This window comes from Calypte anna, chromosome 14, assembly GCF_003957555.1.
Source record: "Calypte anna isolate BGI_N300 chromosome 14, bCalAnn1_v1.p, whole genome shotgun sequence".
Lineage (NCBI taxonomy): Eukaryota > Metazoa > Chordata > Aves > Apodiformes > Trochilidae > Calypte > Calypte anna.
The window spans coordinates 5959668-5973766 of NC_044260.1; the positions used below are offsets into that span (position 1 = coordinate 5959668).

At 37.2% G+C, this 14099-nt stretch overlaps 1 protein-coding gene across 11 annotated transcripts in view; it reads right to left on the bottom strand.

Moving 5' to 3' along the window:
* Positions 1 to 14099, bottom strand: part of SUN1 (Sad1 and UNC84 domain containing 1) — a 34993-nt gene that overhangs the window by 4249 nt on the left and 16645 nt on the right. For 7 of the 11 annotated variants that reach the window (XM_030460190.1, XM_030460191.1, XM_030460195.1 and 4 more), the window contains 16 exons: positions 12805 to 12999; positions 12300 to 12490; positions 11148 to 11174; positions 10848 to 11042; positions 9125 to 9247; positions 8084 to 8167; positions 7699 to 7809; positions 6206 to 6304; positions 5452 to 5545; positions 5295 to 5353; positions 4038 to 4183; positions 3655 to 3882; positions 3082 to 3168; positions 2680 to 2723; positions 1576 to 1711; positions 418 to 672 (listed from right to left, as the gene is read on the bottom strand). In XM_030460190.1, coding sequence (XP_030316050.1) covers positions 418 to 672; positions 1576 to 1711; positions 2680 to 2723; positions 3082 to 3168; positions 3655 to 3882; positions 4038 to 4183; positions 5295 to 5353; positions 5452 to 5545; positions 6206 to 6304; positions 7699 to 7809; positions 8084 to 8167; positions 9125 to 9247; positions 10848 to 11042; positions 11148 to 11174; positions 12300 to 12490; positions 12805 to 12999 — 2074 coding nt within the window. The remainder of the gene's footprint in view (positions 1 to 417; positions 673 to 1575; positions 1712 to 2679; positions 2724 to 3081; positions 3169 to 3654; positions 3883 to 4037; positions 4184 to 5294; positions 5354 to 5451; positions 5546 to 6205; positions 6305 to 7698; positions 7810 to 8083; positions 8168 to 9124; positions 9248 to 10847; positions 11043 to 11147; positions 11175 to 12299; positions 12491 to 12804; positions 13000 to 14099) is intronic. The other 4 variants (XM_030460196.1, XM_030460197.1, XM_030460194.1 and 1 more) reach the window with 3 other exon arrangements.

Here is a 14099-nt window from a genome sequence, read left to right on the forward strand (position 1 = left end):
TATAAACATCCCTTTGAGATGCTACACTCAAAGCTCTGAAAGCCTGTGTCAAGACAGAGGCTGTTTTAATGCATGTTTGTCTGGTTTAAAATAGAAACTTATACTTTATCTTGACTGGTATTTTCTTTCAGAGTTACATTTTTTCCCCCACCTTCCCAAGACCCTGAGATGCATTTCTTTGGTATATTCTTTTTGAGAATTCTTCAGTTTAAGATAACAGCCTTTGGGAAAAAAACCTCACAGCAGGCAATAAGCAGTCCTCTAAGAATACATTTGACCAAGCATCTTTTGTGGTTTCCCCCATTTCAGTTCATGTTCCAAATGCCTCCTAAAGTCATTAACATCTACATTGGCAGCCATGCTCTACAAAATGCCTAAAAAAGGACTCTCCACAGCTTTAGTGGAACTTAAACTCACCGCTTCCGTGATTCCAGAAATCCCTGCATTAGTCACAGCATTTGTTACCACTTCTGATGTTAGCTTTTGGTTTGTAACAGACAGATGGAGGGAAATATTCTTGAGGATCTGCAACTCGAGCTCCCGCAGCGAAGTCTGCAGATCATCTCTGCTCACAAAATTGGATGTAATCCATTGGAGAAGAGATTCAGGGAAGTCTTCTTGTTGATCACCAAAGAGCATTAGCTTGACAGATTCTTTGACCTGGGCATCTACCTAGTAGAAGTAGTTAATTATAATAGACAAGATTATTCTTTATAAACCACTGAGAACCATTTATTCTTTATAAACCATTAAGAACCACAATATAGATAACTGGCACACGTGAAATCAATCCATACATTCAGCACTACACAGAAGTCCAGCTTACAAATGAGATTTAACTATGCTGACTTACTCTGAACTAACTGTATGGCCAACCTGGATGCTTCATTGGTTTGGCAAACTTGACACATTTGGAACCCAAGCAAACTGTGCAGTCTACATTAGAGGTCCAACACTTCACAATAAAAAACTTGGCTGTGACAGTTCAAAGAAGGCTGCATGGCAACTCTAAAGGAAGCAGTGTATTTGTTAGGCCTCATTAAGCAAACTGCTTAATCACTCGCTGATGGTATGCCAGGTTTGCATACAAAATAGCTGGATCAGATTTGAGCCTATTTTAGTCAGCTGATTATCCTGTGCCAATAGTTATTGCTGTATTTTCTTGTCTACATTCTAGTCAGACCTCACAAAATGCTTCATAAGATTTTAAGCCTGATTTTTTAAGAAACAACTATCAGATCATAAATCTAACTTGTTTTTACTCAAGTTTCCTTTCCACATTTCCATATGTTAGGCAAAATACAGCAGTAAGAGCAGCAAAGTACTGTATACAGAATGGTTATGGCATCATATAAATTCAGAAAGCCCTGCCATTGGAGAAACAAGCCATAAACTCTTGTCTAGTAAAATGTTATGCATAATGGAAAAAAAAATACAGTACCACTACATAAAACACTATCATTCTTTAAGATTAATTAATACCACACCCACATTATTTATTGCAGTGCATTTCAAGAAAGTTGGGGAACTAAATCAAGTAAAACCAAATCTTACTGGGACAGTTACAGAACCTACTTTTTCATGAATGGCATCTATTTTCTCACAGCTTGTCTTCACACTTTCCACAGCTAACAGCTCTGATTTCATCCGAGACAACTCCAGTTCTAGCTGTTTAACTTTGGACAAAAGCTGATTATGGTCATCATCATCTCTGCCAAAAACAAGAAGTCAATAATTAGGGAGAGGTAGTTCCATCAAATTCTGAAGGGGTAAGAATATACTTGTCTAATACAAAGTACTTTCCTACTTCAGATATGCACCATGATAGACACTGTAACCTTGCAGCTCCTTGGGGAGTTTATTTAAGGCATACTTAGGATTAATATCTTCAAAGTGAAGTATTTTGAAGTTGTAAACAAATTCAGCAGTGATGACTTCAGAGCATCACCAGGTAACAAGTTTTTGGGAATTTAAGGTTCCTGGCAAACCAGTAAATATTCATTGCCACTGGGCAGAGTTGCCATGGGTTCCCTTAAATCAGAGTAATTTTGGAGGCAGATGTCAAGTTGAACTTAAGTAGCAGGAGGTATGAGCAATACATAGTGCTCAGTGCATGCTAGTGAAAAAAGTATCAGTCATCATTCTGAAGCCATTTTTCATTTAGATTTAAATCAGAAAATAATGTGTTTCTTTTCCTCCTTCCAATGTGGAAACTACTTAGTGAAGTGCTGCAGTTTTTATCCTGATATTATACAATCCATGAGTGGATAGTAGTATAGATGACAAACCAGAACCAAGGTTAGAATTGACACAACTCAAGAGTTAAATATAAAGCCTATCAAAGTAGTTAATGTATATTCCACTAAACAGTTCTGAGGAAAAATTCTAATGCATTGATAAGAGAATGAGGAGTCACTTCTTTTCTTCTATATAAACAGCCTTCTCTGGTACAAAATGCAGATGCAGGACTGCTCACACACTGGATGTGGGCCTGATGCTGACTGGCAACACAGCTAAAAGTCTGTGATAAGACAGAAGTAGTCCTGCTGACAATACAAACTCTTAAGGTCAGTTAACTGACACAAAGAAAAGGACTGTTGTATTTCTAAGCACAACATGTTTATCACCATCAGCCAGCATCAGGACTGAAATAGTAAAATGTATTTAAAAAGCACTTACCTCACTGTTTTTGTTTTGGCTATGTCAAGCTGCTTCTGGATGTCCTAAAAAATACAGAATTTAATTTTAACATATACAAAGAAACATAAGTCACAGGAAATAGGATAAAGAATGTTAAATGAAAATTACATGTTTTAGCATCATCTATACAGGATTGTGTATATAGACCAACACCTGTACCACACTTAGGCTTGTGCTTTATTATAAGAAGACTTTAGTTTCAAATAGAACTGCCTCACTGGAATAAGGAGTAATTTTTAATAATAACTGAACCTTTCTCCAAATAACTGTAATAGCTAGAGTAAAGAAAAATGGAGTTTGGGAGAGCCAACAAAAAAATCCTTAGTCTGTTTTATCAGTGGGTTATAATTACAGAACATTAGCAAGGCTAAATATCAATACCTTGGATTCAGCTGAGAGTTTTCCAAGAAGGTTTTCCAGTGTCTGGATACGCAGCTCATGCTCTTGATGAGAAGCCAGGAAGTCACTCTTAAACAGGGAAGAAAAAGGTGGTGTTTCTTTCTGAGTACAAATGGCATAATTGAGATTTTCTGCAAAGCATAATTTTTATTTAATTCTGTGACTGTTTAAGTGACTTATTCTCCAGGTAATGTGAGAAATTAGAGAATCTAAAAAATACAAAGGCACGACTCAGCAGTAGTAGGAGTTATACACATGGAAGTTTACCCCTTCTTTGTCAATAGTCCTTCCTAAAAGTCTTCTTTCTGTCTATGAAAACAGAATAAATCCAACTGCCTTTCAGAAATTTAAGATTCTACTTTTGACAACCTATCTGGAATTATTTCTTGTTAACAATTACAAAGGAGGAAGAAAAGCCAGTGACTACTGCCTGGCTTTTACTACCTATCAATAAATTATCTAAGAGAAAAAATCTTGAATTCAAATCACTATTAATCTGAATTATTAAAACATAATACTTCAATCTGTATCAGAGAGCATCAATAACTGTCTTACCTTGCCCTCCAATTTCACATCTTTAAGATGTTGACTCATCACATTTTTTATTAGTATCAATGTTTCACTTTTGTCACTCATCTGGGCAACCTGATCTTGAAGATTGTGGAGCAGAAGCATCACTTTGCTGTATTGTTCATCATGGAGATGGCATCTGTCAGATATGAAGGCCAGTTGCTTTTCCAGATCTTGTATACGACCAGAATCAAAAGTTGTATCCATGGTATCCTAAGGTATAAAAATTTTAAAAAATATATATCTAAATCAAGAGCTTTATTAACATTACCATTGTCTGTGAAGTAGATGTTGCAAAATATTGGAGTTATGGGAATTAAGAAGTCTTAAAAGATACAAAAGTTCTTCCCTAGATTGTTCCCTCTCACCTTTGGAGGTTGCACAGAGTGAAAAGAATCAGCCTCTGGTTCAGGAACATAAACAGAGTCATCTATTCCCTGTATTCTGTCACTTCTTGTCCAGTTAAATGAAGGTAGTAATGAAATGAAGCCACCAAACCCCCAGTACCAAATACCTAGATCAGAAACAAAAAGCAAAAAGACCCCTTGAGCTACAAATTATCTTCTTAAAGACACAAGCCACCTGCAGTTTGCAAAGCAGATGTTAGAGTGGACACTACCCCAATCTAAGTAAAAATCAGGAAGAGACAGCTTCACAATTTTAAAGTCAAGCACTCAAGAAAATTAGGGAACATCCATTAGTAACACTGACACAGCTGTATAGCTGCCAACTTGCACTTTGCCATCATGATATATCCTTAATCTCATACTGCTGCTTCCCTAGGCCCCAGATCTCATTTGAGACAGGCCATGCTGACTGAAGGCAGACACAAATATTGCTTTAATCTCAATGGAAAACATCTTGCCTTATACTCTACTTACTACAGACCACATTGCATAATACCTAATAAAAGCTGGAGGAAAGCTGGGTTTCCATGGAAGCATTTCACAAGGACTACACTTATTTTTGTCATCTCAGTGAAAAGTAGCAACTTATTCTACATAGCTGCTTTCTTTCTCAGTCTCCCTAATACAGGGGGGGCTTCTAATACCCACTGTAAGTTTCTGAGAAGCTTTATCTTCTCTCCAAAGTAGCTACAAGTTTTTTTAGGATATACAAAAATATGAAACTGCTTTTCAGAAATGGCCCTCCACTTCCAATAAATATTTTAAACTGAGCTTATTTCCAAGCAGAGAGCTGGCCTAGAAGATTGTCAACTAACCAGTCTAGATAGCAGTCTTTTAAGCAACTAAATCATGGTCTAGAGCATAGGAAAGACTTAGGATGAGTTGGTAGAAGAACCACACTTCTATGGAGATCAGTAACTATTAAAGAAATCAGTACACAGTACAATGTTAAACCTATGAAGGGAGGTAAATAATAAAGAACTTCAGTGTAAAGAACAGCTGTGTAAAGAGCTCTGAACTTAAACCAAGGGTATTCTTATCCTGGCAAGAGAAAGTCCACTGACTTGTCAGGACTTTAGAAACTTGGATTACTGCCCTTTTCAAAACACATTCTTTTTTGCTTCTGCATCTTCTTCATAAACCCAAAGTTCAACTACAATGTTATTTTAGAACAGCTGTAGTAAGCATACACATAGTTGTATTATAACTAGCACATACCTAGGAGAAACAGGAGTGGGATAAGAAACAGTAACTGTTTGTAGATCTTTGGAAGGCATCTAGAGAAAGAGAGCCAAAAGTTTAAAAGAAACAATAAATTTACCATATTATTGCTGGGTAAATAATTTGCTCACATTTTTTCCCCACAGATACACACCTTCTTAGAAGAAACACCTTGAGCAAAGACATCAAAGTAACAAGTTGATACCACCCAGTTCTAAGCAACCTGACCATGCCAGAAGCTGCCCTCCCTAGAAGACAAAAGTGGCAGTGTGATATGTAATTACTGGGGCAGATGTTCAAAGAAACTGAGCAGACAGACATGCAGCTGTGGCCAAGAATACTTTGAACAGCAGAGAAATGCAGGAACACAGGCAACACATGCAGCATATTAACATCTAGATATCACAAATATGACAGCATTATAGTATCAGCTACTAAACAAACCCAACAGCCATGCAAAAAGATGGAATGGTCATTTGTTACAACAATGTTATCTTGCAGAAGTTCAGTATTAATATTTGAATTGAAGTTACCACACGCTTTAGACCTCAGTATCTTTCAAGAAATGCACAGATCAGCAACATCAGTTTTCACTAAGAGGAATACCAAGATTGGAGTGACTACCAAACCAAACCAAACCCACCCCTTTGCTCTCCACACCCCATAGTCTGCACTATTCAGACTTATTCCCTTATGAAACCATCTGGTTAGCCTCCCATGTTGCCTAAGAACAGAAATATACCTTCTCATTAAGCATTTATTTTGGTCAGTAAAGAAAATAAAGTATCGTGCATTTCCAGACACAAGAGCTACAGCCTAAGCACAGATGAATTAGTGTAAGCCACACACTGCAGGTTCCTAGGTTGTCAAAAAGAACAGGCAATGCAGACACAGATAAGGATAGTAACCTGGAGAAAGAATGGCCAGCCAAAGTAGAGACACCACCTTCTGAGACACAAGCCATCCTGTTGCTCCCACTGTTCGCAACACGTGAACCATAAAGTAACCTGGATTGTAACAAATTAACTCTGTGGTAAAATACATAATTGAATTTAAGGTTCTTTTGCAGAACCTGCAGTAAAACGGCCTCCATGTTCTGCATAATTGGAAACCATACCTCTCAGTAATCTACAAACTGGGTTCTCCGCTACTTAAAAGCAAAGCAAGACCCTAATAAATATGGAGCCAAGTAAAACCAAGACAACTTAGAAACATATTTCTCATGTATAAACAGAATAATCAACAGCATCTGTGCAGTTAGAATATCACTTTTCCTAAATAAAAAGTTGCATTTTGCAGCATGTTTAGCTAACAATGCCATGCCAAGTGTAATAGAGAATAGCAAAAAAAAAATTTACTATCATAAAAAAGGTCTAAGCACATCACTTTAAAAGCATCTTATTAATTTTAAATTACAAGACTATTATCTAGGCTTATGTATAGAAGAGGGAACAATTCAAATTTTAAATCCTAGTAAAAGAATTAAATAATGTCTACGAAATACTGATAATAGAAAATATTCCCTACTAAAAGTTACAAGCAGTCAATCTTCATTAAGCTGAATGTTCCCAAGGATCTTCAGTATGTCAGTTTTGAGTCTCTTAAAAAGAAGAAAACCCATAACAACAAAAAAAGAAACCAATGCACTATAACAAAATGCTCTAACTTAAAGCCCACTGCAACCAACAGTTACTATATCAGTGACTAGGACTGTTCGTTCTACAGAACAAACTACACAACAAACATTTAGAGAAAAATCCTACATTTTTATATTAGCAGACATGTCTGGGTTAATCTGAGGGATTATAGATATACCAACCCAATATTTTGCAAAGCATTTAGGTGACTGAAGTGTCTCAAATCATTTTCCTTTGCTGAATAAAGAGCACTCAACAGATTCTTGATGCCTCTGTCATTCAAGCTAGGGAACGCTCAGCTCACAGGGAAGGTTCTATCCCTATATAAGATTCCTGTAAAAATTGACTAATCACTAGAACAAAAATAAAATGTTAAAAACCCTTTATTCAAATAATCTGCATATCAATACCTCATATCTTGCTTTCATTTAAAGGCAGCTTTTCAACTCTACAGAGACAACACACTTCCCCACAATACAATCAGTTAACCATCTGACTCACTCTTTCTAACATGTAAGGAGTGTGCTGTACCTACACCTTGTTTTCTCAAATAGGTAAGCAGTCTGCCAAGCTTGTACAAAAGCCAGGATCAGAGCAGGAACTCAAATAGGAAAGGTGTTAATTTTCTAGACACTTCCCATTTTTCATCTACTTTGATACATGAAGGTTAAAAAACCAAACTAAACCAAAACAAAATGTATTATTAACATTGTGAGATTGCAATGCAAAATAAAAGCAAAAGAAAAAAAAATGTCCAAGTCAACCTGCATAAGAAAAGGTGTGCCAAATGGTCCTTGCTACCCTTTGAGCCCATGAGGATTGCATGTGGTCTGTGGTGTGTATTTCAAGATGTTTCTTCCCCTTACAGTCATCACCTGTTGGTTGTGGTAACAGTCGATTAATGGGACAAAGATAACTTAAACAACTCTACTTCATAATATCAGGTATCAACAAAAGCAAACTTCAGTGGACTAAAACTTGGTTGGGGAAATACTACAGTACACCAGGCAATCACCATTCTCTCCCCTACATCTAAGTTGCAAACCAAACATTCACTTTGTAGCTTCCATAAAGTCATGGTGCATCTGACATTACAACAACCTGGTGTACAGCCCAAGGCTAAGAGACAACATCAATCATTATACTTACATATTGACTCCTCACTGACACCCAGATGGCTGTCTTCTCTATAAAACTCCTTCACATTCATGCTTCCACAGTAATCTGAGTGAGCTGCAACACATTAAAAAAAAATACATGGAATGTAACTCTCAAGTTCAAAGCCTTTCCCATATGCAGATTTTAGCTCAACTGGCCTGGTTCACTATTAAAGCCACATTACAGGAAATATGAGAAGTTATCACAGAAGAAGCCTACTCTGTATGCAGTATTTTTTTTCCTTCTTTAAATAACAGAGGGTCTTTTCATTCAAAAAGTTTTTCTGCTTCTTTTCATATGGCAAAGTTAGTAAAAAGCCTTTAGGTAACAGCTCATCAAATGAAGAGTCCCTGTTCCCACCATTCTGTCAAACCAGCCAAACTTTACACCCTTGTACTGCTTACCAGAGATCTTAAAAGACTGAGGAGAGAGCATTAGCAAGTTACAAGGCACTGAGGCAGAGAGAATAGAAGAAAGTTTTAGTCACACATGAAAAACAGTAACCTTCTGCCTAAGGCAATTTAACTTCAGTTGTAGATCACGTTATCATAGAAGAGAAAGCACCAAAGAATTGAACTTGTCAGGGAAAACAAGATGTGCAGAGTATTGCAGAGTGATGATGTCAGTTTTAGTTTTGCTAGACAGATCTCATCAAGCTTTAGGGCTTAAGGACAAGAGAGTCTTGACCTAAAGACATTGAAAAGTTAGGATTTGTCACTTAGCACGTCACATAAGTTTAAAAAAAAAAAAAGTTACTTAATCTCAACATTTCCTTCTACAACTTCCTAGTAAAAATCAGCACGAGACTCTTAACTGTAACAGATCTCACACATGTGAATCCTAAAGGTTCAAAAACAGGGGCAAAGTATGAAAAGAGTAGCACCACTGAGATAGAAAAGGAAGAGACAGGAGCCAGCCAAAAGACTAGAAAAGAACCACTGTAGTGCCAAAGATGGAGGCTGCAAGAAGAAGAAACCCAGCACACACACTCTGGCTTTGTGTGGAGACCAAAGATGACAACTGAAAAGGTACCTTTAAATTCATAACCCAGCTTCAGCCAAACCATTTGAAATAGTTGCACTAATAGTGATGCAAACGATGTTGCAGCATTTTTGACCAATCGCAGAATCTTACTCATGTAGAAATAGGTTCCTCCTAGTGAAAAAAAAAACAGTGCAAATACAAATTATTCACCTACAGGAAAATTTATTTCTCTTCTCTGGTGACCACTGGCTTGGGGAAGAGTGAGGATGAAGTGTGGGAAGCCCTGGTTTAGCCAGGTGTATGAACCTTCAATAAGTGTGGTTTGAAAAGACTGGATGCAGTAGATATTACAGCAAAGCTCTTTTAAGAATTACACATCTGAGGGAAAATGCCTTCAAGACAGATGTATTGCTTCAGCAAGAGAACAATTTTCTTTGTGAGAATTAAGAACTCTACATAGCTATTAATTCCTTGCTTAGAAAACTCAAAGACTTCTTAATTATGTGAGCTGTTGATACCCATTTTCTGGGTCTCAGCAACCAAGAGAAAAACTAAATCCCTATTTTGGATCTGAAAAAGCAAGAACTTTTCCTCTTCTGTCTTTCCACTGGAGGAAGTTAATGCAGTGGTCTGCATCAAATGCTAGAGATACTCCCTGCTTCAGAGCCATGGAACAAAGCTGCACTCCTCCATACTGCTGCTTTCCCAGCCAGACTGCAAAAAGCTGCCATGATTGTGCCCCTTCCCCCAGACTCCTCAAGGTTAACAGAAAATTATTGACCAAAGTTCAAAGGGATGTACACAGATGAGTTCCTTGCAAAATGCTCCTATATGAACAGAAACTCAGGAGCACAAGAAACAGTTCTTGGATAATGTCAGTGTTTGTTCATCATGCCAACAGAATTCCTACCTATGCTGCATATTTAAAAAAATATATTTGACTCAAAGCATTTGAAGTTACACCTTATTTCACTCAAGAATAACACCGAAAGAAGCCTAAAATTGATTCTTTTCTAATTCAAGGTCACTCAAGAAACATCCTGATAACTGAGGACTACCAACAATCAAGAAATTCAAGATGGTATGCAAGAGGCAGACACAGTCAAGGCACTGAGGACAACCATCCATAGAAGAGATTGCCTTGGAAAGGCAGTACCTTGTTTACAGCAGTCTATTTGGAATCAGTTTTTCCCTTTGGAGTTCAATTTTTAAGTAGTTAAGCTTTACTTTCCAAAAACACTCTAAGCTGCAAGATTAAATGAGGAGAGAAAAAGGGAAAAGGAAACTCTCTCTCAAACATTTCTTAAGCAAGGGAAGCACTGCGAAGTAGCAATTCTGCTCAGTCTTGAAAGTTCCTATAAGAAAAAAAAGAAACTAGATTGTACAGAAAAAGATTATCTGGAAGCCCTGATCAAAACCCTCAAGTAGACACACAGATCCAATACCAAATTAGGAGCTTCTTATGAGAACTGCTCATTGGAACAAACCATTGTGTTCTAAATCAGTTTGGAAATAACTTAAGATGCCACAAGATTTTAATTTTGAAACTGTTAAATTCCTGCAGCAGTATTGGGGGAAGAAGAAAAAAGGAAAAAAAAAAGCTGATGATTTTGTATCAGCAATTGACAGGTACATAAAGTTTCAACTGATATAGAAAAAGGTATTCATACAAGCTCATCTCTGGAATTCAGTTACTGGTAAATTCAGCAGGGCAGGAAAAGTACTCAAGTAACACTGCTATCCAGATAAAACACATGAAAAAATAACTTACTAGATGCATGTTTCTGGCCCCTATCCCTAGAATAAATTCTGGAAGATGGCACATGAGAAGCTGAATATGCTGTGAGAACCTCCTTCCGTTCGGAAAGCATGCTGCAGTCACTGCACGTGTAGCCATTGATCACTGAGGTCTGGGTTTCTCCTGTTGATACATCACCATTTCCCTGCATCAGGGTAGTATCACTTCCTAGAAAACCAAGAGTAAGACATTCAGTGCACTGACATCAGTTTTGAGATCACTAGTTACCATCAACTAGAATGCATGTGGAAGGAAAAAAGAAAGTGTATTTACCTTTAGGGTCACTTTCATCATCAAGACCTTCAAAAGGAGAAAAAAAATAATTGGTTCCAAATATAAAGTAGCCCTGTAATCAGCTATAGTGTCAGACACTAACTCAAATTGAAAGTTCCACTAATTTTAAGACTGCAAAGAAAAGCTACTTTATGATTAATATTTACCATACATTGCAGTTCACCACATGAACAGTTCCATATATTCAGACATTAACATAGCAGGGTAACAGTTACTGACAGGCATTCTATCACAGAAGCAGCAGACAAAATAATATGAATGACAACTACACCTTTTCTTAGCTCCCATGTGACATTAAAGCAGCTAATTACAAGCTTATGCTGTTTCTGTTGCTTGGTAACTACTTTGGTACTACCGTATTTTAAGATCCTGTGTTAAGAGCCAGGTAATCTAAAGTTTAGAAGGTGCTCTATTAAGACTGAAACAATTCTTTACATTAGGACCCTGGGAAGCTCACAGGCATACTGACTAGAAGCAGTCTAGACTGGGAGGTATACTAAGTTGCTGGTGATCTCCTACACAAGACTTAAAGTAGACAATACTCTATATAATTAACTCCCATATTTTCCTTTTTAATGAAAAAGTTGGCTCCAGGAAAACATATTTGCATTTTCTTGTGAAAAAAAACAACCCAACCAGCAACACACAAAACCCTCTAGGGAAATCCTGAAGTGTCACTAATTTGAAACTTTCAGATTAAGGTATGTTAAGTTAAAACACACTTCTGCCTATAAACAAAAAGGAAAATGCTTTTCCTTTGACTTTTTGAAGCCAAGTTACCTGTTTATCTTTCTGTAAATACTGCAGTCTACTACTTTGAAGAAACTAATGACATCAGATAATTGCATCTATACAATTTATGGTGTTCCATTGCAAAATTTTAGACGTTTGCCTGGCACAGTAACTTGACTGTGCCATATGTTCTGATGTTGACTATACCAGTAAGTTAGGTTTAAAGTAGGCATGTTAGCAAGCAGACATCTACAGCAAAACAATCAGTACGTGCACACATTTGAGGGCAGGAAGAAAAAATGGTTGGGGAAACGAGGGAAAATGTGGAGACATGTTTATACACACCAAACCATAAGCAGTTTTCACAGTCTGGTATGAGCAACAGCTATGATTACCTACCCCAGAAATGATCAACTTCTGTCTGCTCTTGAATCAAAGACTCATCCAATACAGTGGACACCATTGATGCATCACTGGCATGGCTATTGAAACTGCTTTGGCTAAAAATGGAAGAGCTGGATAGATTTTTCCTTGGTGCATGTCTTGCACTGCCAGCCTGTTTATTGATACTTCTGCGTTGTTTCACTGTCCTAGGAAACAGAGCAAGGACAAATGTGAATCATTATTGCATTTTCATTTTAAATGAAAAAAAAAAAAAACCACAGAAACAAACCCAAACCAAACAACCACAATATTTTAACACTGTCATGACCAGACAGATCAAATCAGGTTTAAAAGAAGCATCCATACTTCTGCAAGGACTTCACTGCAAACCAAAACCACACACTGAACATGAGGTATGGCAGTAAACACAGAAAGCAAAACAATAGATAACCTCTGCTTGTATTATCATGTTTGAAGTCCAAACCAATAAACTAACTTGTGATGATAAAAAAATGCTTACTTTGAAGACTGATCTCTGAAGGATATGTTTCCAGTGTAAGAGCTGTCACGAAGGATATCATTTCCTGCATCATCTGATTTCCCAAGGCCTGCAGCAGCTAACCGTAAACTACGCCGTGACATTCTCGGTGAATCAAATACTGGATCTATTTTGTTTTCAGTCTCAAAATCCAAAGCAGATGACGAGTAACTTGAACTGCAGCAAAATAAGAAGAGTAAAAGTTAGCAGAGTTTAAGAGAAAGTTCCCCTAGTAACAATCAAGCTAGACTAAGCTTCCATTAAAAGCAGTTTCTCTGGAGATATGGAGCAATTCCCATGTCACATACACCAAATAAATTACAAGTATGTAAATATTTAAGGTTCCCTTAAGCAATTCATATTACAAGTTTAAAAACTGAAAAGCAAATCACAGAGACAACCACCATGCTAACAATGTCTGAAGTTAAGCCAGAGCAAGTATCTGTTACACAACCTTAGATGTATAGTTCTTTTGGGACCAATTTGAGAGAGGAAACCATTAATGACAGTTTCTTCACCACACCTAGCAGCAAATTAAAAAATCATGATGCATACTAAGTTGCAAGGTTAAGATTCATTTACAGTCAAAGTTTGTTGTGTGGTTTTTATTGTTATTTTACTTTTTGTCTGCCAATTCCTTGTTCTGAGAATTGAAGATCCATATGTCACACAACTCTGAATTTCCAACCCCCACTAGGTAGGAACTTCCCCCTTGAAGCTACTTGAAGTCTTCCCCTACGTTAGCTACATTCATTTAACTCCCATCAATTTTTAAAAATGTGCTTTTAAAAATATTTCTTAAATAAAATCATTAGAAATATTTATCTCCAAACAAAATTGTTTAGCATCTTTTTTCCTCTGGCTTATCCTACAGAGGCAAGTTTACATGTAGACAAGCTTCACATCATTACCCTAGAAACTCTACTCCATGCTTTTACACTTGATTCTCTCAGAACCTCCATGAAAACTTAAAATGAAGGCAAAGCAGCAACACAAGGCAAACACAAACAGATTAAACCGGAGTCAGTAAGGAATAAGTTGATTAAAACAGACGTTTAACTTAAAGCAGAATACTCATAGTTACACTCGAAGGAAACATTGTTATGCAATTGAGCAGAGCTGCTTGTCACAGGGCATTGCCAGGAAGAGGCCGGGTTCTGAAGTCACTCAGCAGTGTGACCCAAAGCCTCTAAACCCTGAGTGTCCGGGGGCTTTACAGCACCAGGCCCCTCCTTTGCCAGAGGGATACACAGAGCTGTAACAAGGGTTATTTCAAT